The sequence below is a fragment of the Bos indicus x Bos taurus genome, chromosome 10 (assembly GCF_003369695.1).
Source record: "Bos indicus x Bos taurus breed Angus x Brahman F1 hybrid chromosome 10, Bos_hybrid_MaternalHap_v2.0, whole genome shotgun sequence".
In the NCBI taxonomy this organism is placed as follows: domain Eukaryota; kingdom Metazoa; phylum Chordata; class Mammalia; order Artiodactyla; family Bovidae; genus Bos; species Bos indicus x Bos taurus.
Window position 1 is genome coordinate 12,997,857 of NC_040085.1, and position 18,396 is coordinate 13,016,252.

General features: G+C 36.6%; 1 protein-coding gene across 3 annotated transcripts in view; it reads left to right on the forward strand.

Annotated features, from left to right (window-relative positions):
* The window catches only part of ARIH1 (ariadne RBR E3 ubiquitin protein ligase 1), a 107,217-nt gene that overhangs the window by 20,732 nt on the left and 68,089 nt on the right, over nt 1–18,396 (forward strand). Inside the window, exon 2 of one of the 3 annotated variants that reach the window (XM_027553150.1) lies at nt 8,851–8,918. The exons of the other annotated variants lie outside the window; for them this stretch is intronic. Within the exon in view, the coding sequence (XP_027408951.1) occupies nt 8,851–8,918 (68 nt within the window). The remainder of the gene's footprint in view (nt 1–8,850; nt 8,919–18,396) is intronic. 3 annotated transcript variants of the gene reach the window in all.

Here is an 18,396-nt window from a genome sequence, read left to right on the forward strand (position 1 = left end):
CAAGAGGACTCACGTAGTTGTTTGGTAGAAGACTAGTTCTTTATCACATGGGCCTCTTCACTGGGCTACTTTAGTGTCCTCGCTACAAGTTAGTTGACTTCCAACTAGACCAAGTGGTCCAAGGAACCTAGACAGATACAGTAAATGTTTTCATGGTTTAGCCTTATTTTGTGATTTCTGCATTGTCCTATTGGTTATACAGGGCTTCCCTGGTGACTCAGTAGTAAAGAATCTGCCTACCAAGCAAGAGACCTGGGTTCAATCCCTGGGTCCAAAAGATCTCCCAGAGAAAGAAATGGCAGCTCACTCCAATGTTTCTGCCTTGGAAATCCCATGGACATAGGAGCCTGGTGGGCTGCAGTCCATGGGGTCACAGAAGTGTTATGACATGCTGCTGCTGCTAAGCCGCTTCAGTCGTGTCCGACTCTGTGCGACCCCAGAAACGGCAGCCCACCAGGCTCCCCTGTCCCTGGGATTCTCCAGGCAAGAACACTGGAGTGGGTTGCCATTTCCTTCTCCAGTCACGACATGACTTAGTGAGTAAACAACAGCAGTTGGTTACACAGTCAAACCTGTTCACTGTGGGAGGGAACTGCACATATCCCAGAGGGCAAAGATCACTGGGGGCCATCTTGGAGGCTGGCCTACCACACAGACTATGTGAAAAAGAAGGGAAAGATACAGAACTGTGGTTATGACACTTTATTAGTTTCAGGATCATGAGATTAAAAAAATTTTTTTTACATTATGCTTAATAAATAACAAAAAGGGAACTCGAAAGCTCCCCAAACTGGGTGTATATATAAAGCTCTTAAGTACATAATAATTACTTTGTCTATTTAATTCATATTTCTTATCTTATAAAACTCATACCTTATCTAAGACTAGAGTCTGACCCATCTACATTACTGTGTAACCTTAGACTAACTTGGTTTATAGTTTGAACCTGCCCTTGCAGAAGGAAAGGTTTGGACATAATTTCTAAAGCTCCTTTCTAGGTATAAAATTCAGGTGACAAAAGGTAATTAGTGTGAATGCTTTCAAGATAGGGAGCTGAAAGACCAAAGCCTCCTTTCCATCTGATCTAATGGCCCTGTCTATCTTGAAATTGGTCCTCTTGGATTTTATAACACTGTTCCTAAAAACATTATACATCTTCCTGTCATCATGTTCTGCCAAATCTGTGCTAAACTTTTACGTTCATGTGCTTCCCCTTGGTGTGCTTTGGCAGTGGGTGTACAAAGATGATTGGAGAACACTTTCCTTTCCAGGGCTCCTAGTCTAGGAAGGGCAAACACATAAATCAATCCTTGACTGTAAAGGCAGTAACTAGGACCTATAATGCCTGCTTTTATCCACATGTAGCTTAATCTCAGTTATATCCTGTTTCTTGATTTGTTCTGGTCTGGTTTTTCATAGTTGAGTATCTTGGTTTATTGCCATTACCCAGAAATCCCACCCCTACCAGTTTGTCTTTTGAGATGTTATTTTTACACCAGGTCAACCCTGATGTGTTTTCACTTTTGTTGTAGTTAGACCACTCTTTGCTGTTTGGTTAAGGAAAGCCTTGCCTTCCGAAGACACTATCTGGTTTTTAGGAAAGAAGGAAAGTAGTCCTTTGGATAAGTCTTGCTAGAAGATATTAGAAGTTATTAGAAGGTTCTCATTGGCAACATCAGAAAAATTAAAAGAATGAAAAGAGTGATATTGATGGAAAATGGGGCCTTATCAGTGTGGTGTGATTACCACAGATTTTTTTAGGAAATGCTGAATGTCTCCTTTTTTTTCTGAGTGGTCATCCTGTTCAATTTTATGACAGTGTCAAAAATGTTCATACTTGGTCTGTTTATGGCCTGAGAAAGTACACCGTATCTTTACCAATCTTGATAGGCAGTAGGAATGGGACAGGAAATGGTGCTTATGAGGAACCTACTAAGCCTAGGGCTTCTTGAGCCTAGAGGGTTCCATTAACTAGGTTACCAGAGGATGCAGATTAGGATAAAAGATTCTTAGCCTGATAGATCAGACTTCTCATAATTTGACCTTTATCTACTTTATCCATCATTTCTTCACACTCATCTTGACACAACAAAATAATAGTCCCTGTGAAATGATAGTCCCTGTGAAATTCTCCTTTGTGACTTTGTCTTTTTTCCTTTCAGATGATTTTCCCCTAATAAACTCATTAATACTTCAAGACTCACCTTAAACATCATTTCATCTTTGAATCTTTCTCTTTGAGTGGGTCTCAGAATTTTGTATATATAATACTATTATTTAAAAAATAATTTGTTATTCTCTTGCTAATGGATTTTGAAAATCCTGATCAGTGTTACCTTTGGTATTCTCAATGACTCCCACATTTCCTGCAACATGGCTAATAAACATGGATTTGAAGAGTCAAAATTAAATGTGAATGAGTTTTATTATTGATAAAAAAATAAGTCTTGGTACTACTCCTGTGTTTTTCCTTTATGAATGGTTCACATTCCTCTTCTGTTGACTTCGTCAAATTAAATCTTCTCTCATTCTCTAATATATTTTCCATTTTTTTTGTTTTGAACCAGTTGTTAAGGGAATATTAGTCATCACAACAGTTCTCTGAAGTAGATGGTATTTTTACTATTTTATGGATAAGGAAACTGAGACTTAGAGGAATTAAGTAGCTTGCCCAGGCTTTCATGGGGTCAAAACTCAGTATTTTAGATCATTAAATAGAAATAAAACATATATGACTGCTCTTGTCTTATGTGTTGGGTATTTTCTGTTTGTCTCTCCAGATCTGCTCTTTGTCTTTCCAACTCTGTATGCCCCAGGAGACTAACTTGTATAGTCAGTGGACTGTTTTATGACTTTAGTGCTGTTGCTTATGAATCCAAATAAATAATAAACCAGTGTGCGGATAGAGGCAGAAGTCTACTATGTACCCCATTTAAACTTTGCATCTTACATATGTACCATCTTCAAGAAAATTTCAAGCCAAAATTGGTATTTACTACTTTCCATTCCAATTTAAGCATTTAAGCATTAAAAACAAAGTTTTTTTAATGCTTAATGTTAAAACAAAGTTTTAACATTAAAAATTGATGTATGTTGTAGAATGCACACATGTATAATGTAAAATTTGTGATTTATATATGGAATGACAAACTGAGGCCAGTAGTCCTCAAAGTCTGCGTTCCCCTGACAGACACATTAAAGAGGTTCTAGGTGAATAGCATGGTGAAATTGTTATCAATGCACTAGATAACAAATGCTTCATATATTTAAAGGGATATTAGCTGATTTGACTTATTTTGTTCAAAAATGAGAAAATGTTTCTTTTGTGAAGTTCTTAGAGGACCGTATTACTGATAACACACCATTTAAAGTTAAATCTATATCTTTCAACCTTCTGTTCTTATAAAACAAAAACTTAGAGTGAGCCTCATTGTTATTTGCTGCTGCTGCTGCTGCTGCTAAGTCGCTTCACTCGTGCCCGACTCTGTGCGACCCCATAGACGGCAGTCCACCAGTCTCCCCGGTCCCTGGGATTCTCCAGACAAGAACACTGGAGTGGGTTGCTATTTCCTTCCCCAATGCATGAAAGTGAAAAGTGAAAGTGAAGTTGCTCAGTTGTATCTGACTCTTAGCGACCCAATGGACTGCAGCCTACCAGGCTCCTCCGTCCATGGGATTTTCCAGGCAAGAGGACTGGAGTGGGGTGCCATTGCCTTCTCCGCATTGTTATTTAATATGAAAGTAATGCTCCTTTGAAAAGAAAATATGTATGTGTATGTATATATAATTTTACTTACCAGTCTGACTTTTTAAATATTATCATTACATTTCATTGGCCCTAAACATTTTCTTTGTTTTGTATTAATATAATCATCTCAACTCACATTGCATTAATATAGTTATCCTGGGTCCTCAGAATATATGAGTATCTGTAGCTTGATTTATAATGTGTATTCCACTCAACTATAAAGCCAAAAGGGTGAGAATAGCACTTTAAAATTTATAAAAATCCTGTAGTCATCCTTAGGAATGAAAGTGTAATAAATAAACAGTAGTTAAAGAATGAAGGATGATAATAAACTTGTCAACTATTTGATATCAAAGTCAACACAATTTTTGATTCATGTAGAGTAAGGTTAATAGGAATGAAAAAGATCTTAAAGATCTTATGCTGGCCAGCAACTTACCAAGTGTACTGTCTCCCTGTTAAGTGGTCCCTGAGCCTGTTCTTAAATGTCTACCATGACTTAAACCCCCACAGCTGTTCTAGAAGTAAGCGCATTTCATATTTGAACAGCTCTGATTTTGAATTTTTCCATATGTTAATATCTGTTTATTTGTAGCTTTTTTCTTGAACCTACCTGATTCTAACCCTTCCTCATGATAGCCTTTCTGTAATTTTTAAAGAGTTATTTAACATATTGGAAATTACCAATGCATTAAACTATATCTAGGCTAATATTTGTGTGTGTGTGCAGAATCTAGAATAAAGCTTCTACTTCACTTTTTAAAAAAATTTTATTTATGTTTTAATTGAAGGATAAATGCTTTACAGAATTTTGTTGTTTTCTGTCAAACCTCAGCATGAATCAGCCGTAGGTATACATGTATCCCCTCCCTTTTGAACCCCCTCCCATCTCTCTCCCCATCCCACTTCTCTAGGTTGATACAGAGCCCCTGCTTGAGTTTCCTGAGCCATACAGCAAATTCCTATTGGGTATCTATTTTACAGATGGTAATGTAAGTTTCCATATTACTCTTTGCATATATCTCACCCTCTCCTCTCCTCTCTCCATGTCTGTAAGTCTGTTCTCTATGTCTGTTTCCCGTTTGCTACCCTGTAAACAGATTGTTCAGTACCATTTTTCTAGATTCCATATATATGCCTTAGAGTATGATATTTATCTTTCTCTTGCTGACTTCACTCTGTATAATAGATTCTAGGTTCATCCACCTCATTAGAACTGATTCAGCTGTGTTCCTTTTTATGACTGAGTAATATTCCATTGCGTATATGTACCACAACTTCTTTATCCATTCATCTGTCAATGGACATCTAGGTTGCTTCCATGTTCTAGCTGTTGTAAAGAGTACTGCAGTGAACAGTGGGATGCATGGGTCTTTTTCAGTTTTGGTTTCCTCGGGGTATATGCCTAGGAGAGGGATTGCTGGGTCATATGGTGGTTTTATTCCTCGTTTTTTAAGGAATCTCCATATCATCTTCCATAGTGGCTGTATCAATTTACATTCCCACGAACAGTGCAAGAGCATTTCTTTTTCTCCACACCCTCTCCAGCATGTATTGTTTGTAGACTTTTTGATGAGGCCCTTCTGACCGGTGTGAGGTGATATCTCATTGTAGTTTTGATTTGCATTTCTCTGATAATGAGCGATGTTGAGCATCTTTTCATGTGTTTGTTAGCCATCTGTATGTCTTCTTTGGAGAAATGTCTGTTTAGATCTTTTCCCCACTTTTTAATTGGGTTGTTTGTTTTTCTGGTATTGAGTTGTATGAGCTGCTTATATATTTTGGGAATTAATCCTTTGTCAGTTGTTTCATTTGCTATTATTTTCTCCAATTCTGAGGATTGTCTTTTCACCTTGCTTATAGTTTGCTTTGCTGTGCCTCACTTTTTATGGATTGTTAAAGATTGTTATGAACTGGTATTTTGGATTCAGACTTGTCTGTGTCTGCTCAAAGTTACAGAAAGTAGGATACTGATGCAGCACTTACGCATCCTGTTCTGTTAAATAAATGCCAGGCAAAGCAGAAGCAGATGTTTCTTCATACCCTCATTGCAGACATTGGCAAGTTTTGCATAACAAGTGAATAGCTAAGTCATCCTGCTGTTACTCTTTTATTGATAGTCACTGTTGATGTTATATATTCTTTTTTTTTTATTCTTGCCTTTAAGGGAAAAGAAGCAAAATCTCATTCAGAAAAATGAAGCAGCCATACTTAGGTTTAGAACAGAGACATCAGTTTGCATTTTGACCTGTTCAGTGACTGTCTTCCAGCAAAGAATAGACAATTCTTCAAAATTATACACATTTTGCTAATTAGAAATCTCTTGGAGAATCTCACTGCCATTCATTTTCAGCTAGCATCAGTTATTTTGGGAAAGTGTGTCTGGATATTTCAACTCTTGTTTAAACAGAATGTGGCCTTCCCTCATGGCTCAGTGGTAAAGAATCCTCTTGCCAATGCAGGAGACGTGGATTTGATCCCTGAGTCAGGAAGATCTCCTGGAGAAGGAAATGGCAACCCACTCCAACATTCTTGCTTGGAAAATCCCATGGACAGAGGAGTCTGGTGGGCTGCAGTCCATGGGGTCACAAAAGAGTCAGACATAACTGAGCAACTAAATGACAACTACTATGGTTTTTCCTCTGACTCTGCATTTATATAAATAAAAGCAGTTGTTGGACAGTATTAACTGGTTGACTCTGATTAAAATGTTTTCTACTGCCTTTTTTTACGCTTCTGAATCAGTTTAAGTGAAGACTATTATGAAATTGTGATGGAAATTTCTTATCTTTGTTAATCAGGCTTTTCTTCATTCTGTGTAACCAAAGCAAAATACAGAAATAAGTTGCATACTGGGGCCAATATGACTGAACTGTATAGCCTCTGATAAAAAAAAATTTTTTTAAACAGCTTTAGTATTCTAAGACTGTCGATATATTTGTTAAGGATTAGACTGTCATCTTTTTGTTTGTGCATATATTTTCTTGGCTCAAAATTCAAAAAGTACAAAAGATAAAAAAGAAAATTTCCTGCCTTAATATCTTAACTACCTGATTCCCTCCCTCAGAGCTAATCACTACTCTTATTATCTTTATTCTTAGTACTTTTCTCTTAGAAATAGAACCCCCACAATTCTCCTAACCTGATTTTTATCCTCCTTTTAAGATCCTAAATATGATTATTTTATGGATTCCAAAAATAATGCTTCGGTTTAATTGAGAACAGTATATAAGTTGAGTACTTGATTGATTTTTACCTAATATTTTCTTAGCTACACTGTTCTGGGGGACTACAGATACTGGACAGTTGTTTAAGGTGGTTTGTATAAATAAATTATAATACAGTGACATGTCCAGCAGTAGAATTACAGGAATCAAAAAGGAATGTTTAGTGCTATTTTCTGGAAAGTACCGACAGGTAGAAGTGGGTCTGAAGCTGGGTTTTGAAAAATGAATAGTAACTTAGGCAAATGGGATTGGAGATGGAATTCCAGACAGAGGAGCAAGAGCAATAGAATGTACAAAAGGTAGAAGCTGTTAATGGTCTAAATTGTTGAATGAACAATTAGGATTGGGAAGTAGTGTGGTCAGAGCTGGACCTAGACAGGTTATGCATTTTGTGAAAGGTTTTAGCATAGTGCTAAATGAGATGGGGCCAGTTGAAACAACTGTAAACTCTTAATATAGGATTAGTGTTGAGAAGTACCACTTTGTTGGCAGTATAGGGAGTAAATGAGAACAGGGTGACATTAGGAAGCAGGGAGAGTAATGAGAAATGTATTATAATCTGGGCAAGAAATACACGATGAGGTTGTGAAAGCAGGAATGGAGAGGTAGGAGAGGTATTCAGGTATTAGGAGGTAGCATCAGTGAGAATTGAATTATTTTATTAGGAGACAAAATAGTTTAGTGGTTAAGACTTTGACATTGTATAGAACTTAGTTCCAGCTATTTTTTTTTTAACCTTTTATCAGCTGTGTGACTTTATATCAATTATATAATTTTAATCAGTTTCTTTTGCTCATCTATTATAATGTAGTTGAAGCTTTAAGCAGTCTGCATTTCACTTTCTGAATTAATAGTTCCTTTCCATTCTCCCAGTAAAGCAGGCTTATTTGATGTTCATGGCAAGCTCTCAGCTTGTTAATCTTCCTAGATAAGTAAAACTAAATGAGGAAATTAACCAGTTGCATAGGACTCATCATACTATATGATGCCATTTATATGAAGTGTCCAGAATAGGCAAGTCCTTGGAGACAAAAAACAGGCTGGATGGGGAAAGAGGAAAACAGGGAGTGACTGCTAGTGAGTATGGGGTTTGTTTTGGGGGTGATGAAATGTTCTAAAATTGATGGTTAACACATCTATGTGTCACAACTCTGAATGTAATCAAAACCACTGAATCACATACTTTGAATTTTATGGTGTATGGATTCGAGGTAACAGGAAAACTCCACATCGCTTTAAAAAATACTGTTGATAGTTTTGTTTGTAAGTGTTTTACTTTATCTTAGAAATTGGCCTAAATGGCACTAACACATTGTTTTAAGCCACCCAAGTAATCTAGATGTGGTGTGAGCAAACATTTTTACATAGTCACGAAAGTACACAATAATAAAATGCTGAAATATGACTTTCATTCAATGATTCCCACTAATAAACTCGAATCACACAGGCCTTGGCACTACATTAGAAATTGTTGTGTGTAATAATTGCCATTTTAATATTTCATAGAAAGTCTTTGGATGTGATAGCTTCTTGTGTGTTAAAGAGCAACCTCTATTTGAAGAAATTGTGTGGTGTGATTACAGAAATACCTGCTATATTGGTAACTGCTGATGGTATTAAAAATACTGATTATTTTGCCTTTGGCAATGGTACTATTTCTACTTGAAAGGGAATAATATGGAAGTCAAGAATAGTTTATTTAGTATGTGTATGGGAGAGTTGCAGATATGAAGTTTAGGTATTTTACTATAGAATGTAGGTATGTTTTCTGGTTCCTCCCTCTCCTGTATATACTTTGATTTTAATTTTTAATCAAGTCTGTCTATCTGGCCTTTGCCGCTGTGGCCCATTGATCTGTCCATCTGTCTGTTACAGTGCATATTGGGTACTTCCAGACGTATGAATTCAGTGATGCAAAGGACAGGAGGGCTGCAGCAGCAAAGGTAGGACAGAATCATTCCAAAGACAAGTTATTAAAGGATTATTAACATATGTATATGTGAGCACATATTGATAGCAGCATCTAGTTATTTAAGGGCATACAATTTATCCTATAAATCGATATGGAAAGCCTGTTCTGACATGACAAATTTGACATATCTGTTTATAAAGGGCACAGTTTTACTGTTTTTTAAGCCAGAAGTTTACTTGGTATTCAGGCAACAAAGTAAATTGATGTTTGCCACTATCTTTTTAAAAATGATGAATAATAGAAATGATTAAATGGAAGATATTTATGATGCTTGCTTGATTCATGAACCTGGTTGATTTTCAGAATCTATGACAACAGAAAATCCCATTTGTAAAACTGGGAGAAGAAGCAGGAAAAATAGATTGATCTGGCCATGCATATATATTTATGTATTAATGTTATATATCTGATCCTATTTTGATGAAAATAATTAAATCCTGGTGGTTCTTTTAACTTATGTAAGGAACCTTAAGGATTTTTACTTAAATATTGGTACCATTTACTCATATTTGTATCCGTTTACTTGCTAAATGATCACACTTGTAATAGCTCTTCCTGGCTTTTTTTGAGTAAATGTTGGATTAAAATGAGAGAGCAACAGCACTTTTATACTTAATCCTAAGAGGTAAATCACAGCCAAGTTATAAGAACTTAGGCAGTACAGTGCAAACATTTGAAGAAAAAGACGTGAAAGGCTTATATATTGTGTAATATGGTAAAGTGTTGGATTGCTTATTTATTACTCTAGTATTGGTTGTAAAGTGAGATTTTATAGGGATAACTGAATGATACAGATATTTGCATCATTTTCTTTGCTGTTGTGCTTCCAAAAGACAGGGGTGGTTTTTCTAGCAGGTAATTATAGTGTTTCTCAAGGCTTCCTGAGTGAAAAGGCAGATAAAAGTTGGCATTTGGATTTCAGTGAAGATTACGAGATGTTCAAAATGACTTTAAAATGAAGATCTTAGATATCGGTAGCGTAAATTCTGGCCCCAAAAGTTAATAGTTATAATAAACTCTCTATGCTATATTGAAGAGATCTAGTATACTGTCACTTGAATGTGAAAATGTATTTTGAAGTGCCGTTTCTTGGTGTACTGTAGTAGAGAGAGATCTTTAATCAGTAGTGTTGAGGTGTTTCGGTGTATTTTAAGATCTTCCCCACACACACCAGGATTTTTTGATCTTAGAAACCTTTTTGGTTAACTTTTTAAAATTTTCATACCTTCTTTCAAATGTTTTTTAGGTATTTCGTGGTGTAAAATAAATCACAAATTATTATCTTTTTGTGTGGCATGAATATTAGTCATGAATATATAGTTTCTTCAGAATTGTCAGACCTAGTAGTCCAACTCAGTATAAAGAAAAATAGTTATGAATTTCAGAGACCTAAGTATGTTCTAATGTTGACTGCCACTATTGCCATTTCAAAAGTAACTTCTGCTTTTTGGTTTTCACTTTTTTAAAAATGTATGTTGGTAGCACCTTTACAAAATCTAGGTAATCTATGTCTTTATGAAAAGGAATTCTTAGTAAGGGGGTGAAGAGGAAACTGTTGAACTGTATCTAAATCATTGCTAAGATTTGATTTTTTTAAAGTTGTGCTTGTTTATGCTTTTGTCAATAAACTTTAATCTATAACTGACAACTGTTAAGAATCCTAAAATTTCCATTAGTCTGATAAATTATTATTTGGTTGTTTTAACATTTTTTTTAAATTGCCATTTCATATCCTTTGTGCCTTTTCTTATTGAGTTCTTAATAGGATAGTTTTTGTAGTTCTTTTCTCCCATCTGTAATTTGTGGTTTAAAGTAATACATATGATGACAGATAAAAAACTAAGATAAAATTATATAAAAATGATTTCAGAGAGGGTGCCTGTAAGAGTGCTGAATCTTCAGCTTTCACAAGGAATGTGGTAATATCTAAAATGGAAAGATAGTAACTATATGAGCATAAGCATATTATTTAGGATAAATTTAAAAACAAGGAGAAACAGCTAAAAGAATTGTAAATGGTTGCCTCAAAGGATTGGAAATAAATAGCATCTGGGATATGGCCAAGATGGTTGTTAAGCTTTGAGGTTACCATTACCTTCTAAAACTGTGTACATACTCTAAAAAAAAAATCAAGTGATTCAATGCAGTCCCATCATTAAAGGTCCACATTTAGTGATACTTCATTCTTTAAAATCCTCTCTGCAGATATATGTAAAAATGTTCTTAGTCCAAGCCTTCATGAAGGAAGATTCCAGTTGTATGTATCACATGGTTCTTATTTAATTCTTAACCGTTGAGCTGTGTATTTTGAGGATAATTAGCAAGAGAATGTACTGGAGATGTACATGACCTGTTACAGCTTACTTGTAAAACTTCCTTTAAATGATACAAGAGTATATATTATATATTTTTGTCTATTTTAGGATCATTTGCATTTATGATCTTTAAAGACATTTACAATCTCTTTATTTTCAAGTAAAATTTTTCATAAAAAAGCATTTGTAAGATGCTTTAAAAATTTGCTTAAAACTTTCACAACTCAAAGTATAAGCCCTATGATTTTCAAATAATCGCACATCTAAAATATTCTACAAAATTTTGTGTACCATATATACATGTATAGGTTATGAATAAGAAGTAATCAGTCAGTTGCTAATCAAAATCCTGTCACTTACCAATAGCTGTTTTGAGTTGCTGTGTTGGGAACAGAAGGATATTGGTTAAAAGAAATCGCTTAAAGCACTAGGTCAGATACTATTTAAAAAAAACAAAACAGTAGTAGCCGGGAATGTGCATGTGTGTGTTTTTCTAAGTGCCTCCACATGGAGAAATAACTACATACAAGACTGCTTAATGAGAACCTACTGTGTAGCATGGAGAACTCCACCCAGTGCTGTGTAGTGATCTAAATGAGAAGAAAATCCAAGAGGACGGATATGTGTATATGTATGGCTGATTCACTTTGCTGTATAGCAGAAATTGACACAGCAGAGTAAAGCAACTATACAGCAATTTGAAAAACCAAGACTTAACAATATTCAGTTTGCGTTGTAGAACTAATTTTTGTGTGCCATCTTTAGATAGTTTGAAGATGGCTGTTAGTGTGAGAAGTGACAGTACATTGAAGTCACTCAGATGTTTTGTTTCTGTGTTTGCTGGAACACTTTTAGTATGTGCCACATAGGTATGTGGAATGCTAATACTTTGGGCTTGACCATTGGAATCCAGAGGAGAGAATATGAGTAGATGACTCAGGGTTGCTAAATAATCTTAATTATTTCTCACAGTTTCAGAGCTATGAAAAAAATATTAAAATAGGATAAGGTGGTTTATATATAATCTTCATTTGTGGTTTAGATTAGCTCCATTATGCCAAGATAGTTTGGAATTGGAGTTACCTGGTTCTTGGCCTTGCCTTTTAGATTTTTTCCCCCTTGTAATGAGAATTTTTAAGATCTGTTCTCCTAGCAGCTTTCAGATATACAATATGAAATTAACTGCAGTCATCATGTTGTACGTTATATCCCTGTGATTTATTTCATTTTTTGAAAACTTCATTCTTTTATTTTTGGTGTCGATGGGTCTTCGTAAGTGTGTGCAAGCTTCCTCTAGTTGGGGTGAGCAGGCTCAGAAGTTGTGGCTCCTGGGCTTAGTTGCTCTGCTGCATGTGGAATCTTCCTGGACCAGGGATTGAATTCATGTCCCCTGCACTGCCAGATGGATTCTTATCCACTGTACCACCAGGGAAATCCTAGTTTTTTCCCTGCTCCTAATGGCAGTTAGGAGACTGAGGTCCACCAAAATCTTGTTTGAATGGGGCCTCATGTAGTGGTGAAGATTTAAAAGAGTTAAAAGATCTAAAAAGTTTTAAAAGATTTAAAAGAGTTAAAAGATTTAAAAGATTGTTGTGTAACTTGGCTATTGTTCAGCTACATGTGAAACTAGATAGTGCTATTTAAAGTCATGAATTGGTTTTTCTGTTGTAAAAAAGAAGTTTTACATATTGTTTCTACTGTTCATGTAAATAATATCCCTTCCACCCAACCCGTTTGGTTTGCATTTGGATTTTTACAGAAAAATTTAAGTGATTATACACAGTTTAGTATCCTTCCATTTATAGAAACATTTGTCTTATTCTGACTAAACTCTTGACATTCTCTAGAGGTGAAATCTTTGACTCTTCAAATTTGAGATGACGTAGAAGTAATTCCCTTCATAAAATGCCTATACAAGGGCAAGTGAAGAAGAGCAAATTTCAAATTTGAAATGTTATTGATGGGTGGTTGGCTGGGTGCATTCAGTAACAACTTTTGGTACATCAAGATTAAGTTTATAGTTCAGAGGCTTACCTCAGAAAACTTTCAAGTAAAGTATCATGGATCTACAGAATTAAAATAGTTAGTCAAAACTTGTTAGTGTTAAATTTTTTAAAAATAATATCAAAGGGTAGTGAGTAGAGTATGAACTTCTTACTGAAATAATCTCCAGGAAGCACTTCAGTGGAAAAGTATCTCAAGAACATTACCCTCAACATTCCTGCACACCCCCCGCCTTTTTTTTTACCTTCCTTCTCCTGATAGTTGCTTAGAAGTAAATATTCAAAATTGGAAACTTTGAGGATTAGTGTTGTAAATTTTTTTCCTATTTATATAGTGTTTAAGCCATCTGAGAATTCTGTAATGGTCTTCCTCATCCTCCTAATCTCCGTAATTAGGAGGATGGAGTAGAAAGCCAAAAACTTTATTTCTAAGACTGTTTTGCATTTAGGGTTTTTTAGATGTGAAATAGTTGCTGCCAGTTATTTAATAGATACATATTTGAGAGGTGTGAAGGAAGTTCATCTTTCTTCCCTTTTCTGCCCCCCATTCCTCCCTGCTGCTTTTTTCTGGGTTGTGAAAATTTGATATTTTTCTGCAGTAGCAGAAATGCAGCATCGCATTATCCATTCTTCACCTTTCTATGTTATCAAGAGGCATTTGTAGCAGAGGCGGTAGGGAGGCTCTTGTGTGCATCCCCTTGTTTCATGGTTATCTGGAGGCAGTTGTTGTGGTGACTCTTTGATCCCTTGGATCACAGTTAGCTGCCATTCTTGAATTTAGTAGCTCTATTGGTAGCTCAGTCAATAAAGAATCTGCCTGCAATGCTGGAAACCCAGCTTCAATCCCTGGGTTTGGAAGATCCCTTGGAGAAGGACATGGCAAGCCATTCCAGTATCCTTGCTTGGAGAATCTTGTGGACTCAGGAGCCTGGTGGGCTACAGTCTGTAGGGTCCCAAAGAGTCAGACAGCAGTGAAGCAACTGAGCACACACATGCACGTTGCTGGCTTAAGGGCAGAGAGTCCCTTGTGCTTCAGTTGTCTCGTGTTCTGGTGTCATTCTTGGAGACGGTCATAGCCTTACAGCCCCATTCTTCCAGTCCTTGCAACTATTAAGTACCCAGTTGCTCTTATTAACTCTCCCTTTCCTCAAAATACCTAGTGCTTTCTCTTCTGGCACCTAACCCTGATTGATGAAAGTCAAGAGTGTCTTGGTGACAGGATCCTACTCTTTAATTTTGTATATCGTACAGTGTGAGCTTTTGATACCTAGAGAATTTATTGTATGTATTTATTGTATGTCATTAACTGTTAATTGTATTGCAGTCTTTTATTGACTCTTGGTATAAAGTTCTCAGCATTCTTACATACTTTTAAAGGGAAGATGTTTATACCTGAATTATACATGATAATTTCTTAGAAGGAAATCAGGTATTTAATTAAATCTGAGAATTTGGAAATGAAACTTTTTACAGTTAGTGTGACCAGCTCAGAATGTTGCTTCCTTACATAGTTTGTACCAGTGCTTCTCAAATTTTAATGTGCATACAATGTGGATTGGGATTTAGGATTCTGCATTCCTAACTAATTCTTGGGTGATTATGATTTTGTGGGACGCATTTTTGAAGTACTGGGTTGGCCAAAAAATTTGGATTGGTTCTGTAAATTAAGGGACATGTTATCACCCTATTCCTAAACCAGTCCCTGGGGATATAATTCTTAGGGATAGTTTTCTAAACTTTTAAAATTGCACATTCAGTATGTCATAGAAATTTACTTAAAAAAAAAAACAACCCCACAAAAATGGAATATTGTGCATTGCTCAGAAACTTGCTTTTTTCAGTCAGTGGTATCTCAGTAATATCCTTCCATTATAGTGTTCACAGGTCTATTTTGTTTTTTAAATTGCTGCATAATATTTTAAGTATGGATATAGCATAATTTATAGGCAGTCTTTTGGGAGAATGTAGGTTATCTTTGCTTTATTGCTGTTACAAATAACGTGCATGTCTACTTTCTTATTCTTACCCTTTTACACTTGAAGATTTCTTTTGGGTAGGTTCCTAAAAGTAAAATTTCTAGATGCATTTTAAGTTTTGATCAGTTCTGCTAAACTGTTGTTACAGAGGTTTTAAGAGAGTTGTCATCTCACTAACATGTTGTGGGCCGTTTCCCCACATCTTTGTTTCCAAATATTATAATTTTTTTTTTAAGATCTTGGCCATTGTGCTAAATTAAAAACAGCCTGTACCTATATTACGGAGAAGGCGATGGCACCCCACTCCACTACTCTTGCCTGGAAAATCCCATGGACGGAGGAGCCTGGTGGGCTGCAGTCTATGGGATCGCAGAGTTGGACACGACTGAGCGACTTCACTTTCACTTTCCACTTTCATGCATTGGAGAAGGAAATGGCAACCCACTCCAGTGTTCTTGCCTGGAGAATCCCAGGGACGGGGGAGCCTGGTGGGCTGCCATCTGTGGGGTCGCACAGAGTTGGACACGACTGAAGCGACTTAGCAGCAGCAGCAGCAGCAGCAGTACCTGTATTAAGGAGATCAAATATTTCCTTTTGGGCCAGTTATATTCTTTGAATTCATAAACTGCCTATTTTTGTTGGATTATTTGTCTTTTATGGACATACGTGTTTATTTACCTTTTATTGTAGGTGTTGCAAATATTTCTATAAAGAAGTTTTTGTACTTTATGGCTTTTGGGTTCCTATATTGCTTTAAAAGGCACATTAATAGCTTGTAAAAATTTAAATTGGCAGTAGCTGTCTTAAGGACATCTGACTCTTTGCTACCTCATGGACTGTAGCCTACCAGGCTCCTCAGTCCATGGGATTTTTCAGTCAAGAGTACTGGAATGGGTTGCCATTTCTTTCTCCAGGGGATCTTCCCGACCCAGGGATCGAACCCAGGTCTACTGCATCGCAGGCAGACACTTCACCGTTTGAGCCACCCGGGAAGCCCTCTTAAGGAGGTCAGATTAAGGTGAATAGAAACATAGAAGCATGAGCCCATTCTCGTGTAGGAAAATTGTCAGACTGAGTTTTGAAATGGAATCTACAACCTGTTCTATTTTAGATCAAATTTTGAGAGAAAGCTAGCCTTTGTGGGGTCTTTTCTGTGTATGATAATTGGGTTATTATTTTTTTTAATTTTTTTGTTGTTTCATCTTAGACTGCTGTTTTATATTATAAAACCCTTTCATCTAATATTTAGCTTTCCCCTAAAATAAGGATTATCTATTGAGACTTTTCAAAAATAGTTGCTTCTCCATAGTACTAATCCTAGGAATGGCATTCAATAGCTTGGTTGATCTGCCAGGAGATTCTGTCATACTCTAGAGTGTGGGCATGTCTGCATGTATGCATACATCTAGAACTGTGGTTCTCCACCTTGGCTGCATGTTGGAATGCCAGGAAGCTTTCAGTAAATGGTAATGCCAAGATTTTTCCCTTTTGCACCCAGTCCCCTCCTCCACCTCTCCTCCCTTACTTTGCTTCTGATGTATTTAGCCTTGGATGTGGCTTGCACATCAGTTTTTTAAAGTGCTTCATATTCTAATGGACTACCATAGTTGAGGACCATTTGATCAAAGAATAGAGGATGATAGTGCATAAAGTCAGCTGGGACAGTTGTCATATGAGACCCACTTTTTAAAGATCCAGAAATGGAACTTTGGACATACTTTTAAAGCAAGCGCTACTGCTATAACTGTAGAATGTAATTTTCTTCAAATTACTGAAACACTAAGCCACTGTGTTCATATGGGACACAGTGTTCATAAGTTCATACACTTCAGAGCCCTCATAGTGGGAAATTGTTCAGGGTATTAATCCCTAATTCTGGCTGCATACTACTCTTGTCTGGGGGAACTGCAGGTTATATTATAGTTGGATGAAAAGTACACGTGTCCATTTCCCATTCAAGACAGTTGAAACCACATTGCTGGTGCTCAAGTCATGTATTGATATTTTTACATTTCCAGAGGAGATCCTAATATGTAGCCAGAATGGGGAAACCATTGTTTTAGAGCTTGTAACTAGAGATCATGTGAAATTTTGGATTGCCTTATTGTCCTAAAGGTTAAGTATATTGCTGCAAGTATTAATTTTCTAATTATGGTGATTTTGCTCATTAACTGATTTTGTTTGGCTTGTTTGTATCTTCTTATTTTTTTTTTAAGAAACACCAATAAAAATTGGTGCTTTTGAACTGTGGTGTTGGAGAAGACTCTTGAGAGTCCCTTGGACAGCAAGGAGGTCCAACCAGTTCACCCTAAAAGAGATCAGTCCTGAGTATTCATTGGAAGGACTGATGTTGAAGCTGGAACTCTAATACTTTGGCCACCTGATGCGAAGAGCTGACTCATTTGAAAAGTCCCTGATGCTGAGAAAGATTGAAGGCAGGAGGAGAGGGGGACGACAGAGGATGAGATGGTTGGGTGGCATCATTGACTCAATGGACATGAGCTTGGGTAAACTCCGGGAGTTGGTGAGGGACAGGGAGGCCTGGTGTGCTGCAGTCCATGGGGTCGCAAAGAGTTGGACACGACTGAGGGAGTGAACTGAACTGAGTGACCACCAAGTCTATCCACGTTGCTGCAAGTGTCAAAAATTCATTCCTTTTGTGCCTGAGTAATATTCCATTGCATGTATATACACCACATCTGCATCCATTCTTCTGTTGATGGATGCTTAGGTTGCTTCCATATCTTGCCAGTTTCACACACTGCTACTGTGACCATTGCAGTGCATGTATGTTTTTGAATTAGTGGGTATAAAAATACCCAGGAGTGTGATTGATGGGTTGTAAGGTATCATTGCACTTTTAATAGAATTCCATTATGGGTACTCTAGTACAAGTTAATTACTTTTATAATTTATTTATATTTTAAATTTATATTTGAATTTGCATACACTAAATTTATACTTTTCAGTTCAGTCTCTCAGTCCTGTCCAACTCTTTGGGACCCCATGGATTGTAGCAGTCCTGGCTTCCCTGTCCATCACCATCAAGTTGGTGATGCCATCCAGCTGTCTCATCCTCTGTCATTCCCTTCTCCTGCCCTCAATCTTTCCCAGCATCAGGGTCTTTTCCAATGAGTCAGTTCTTCACAACAGGT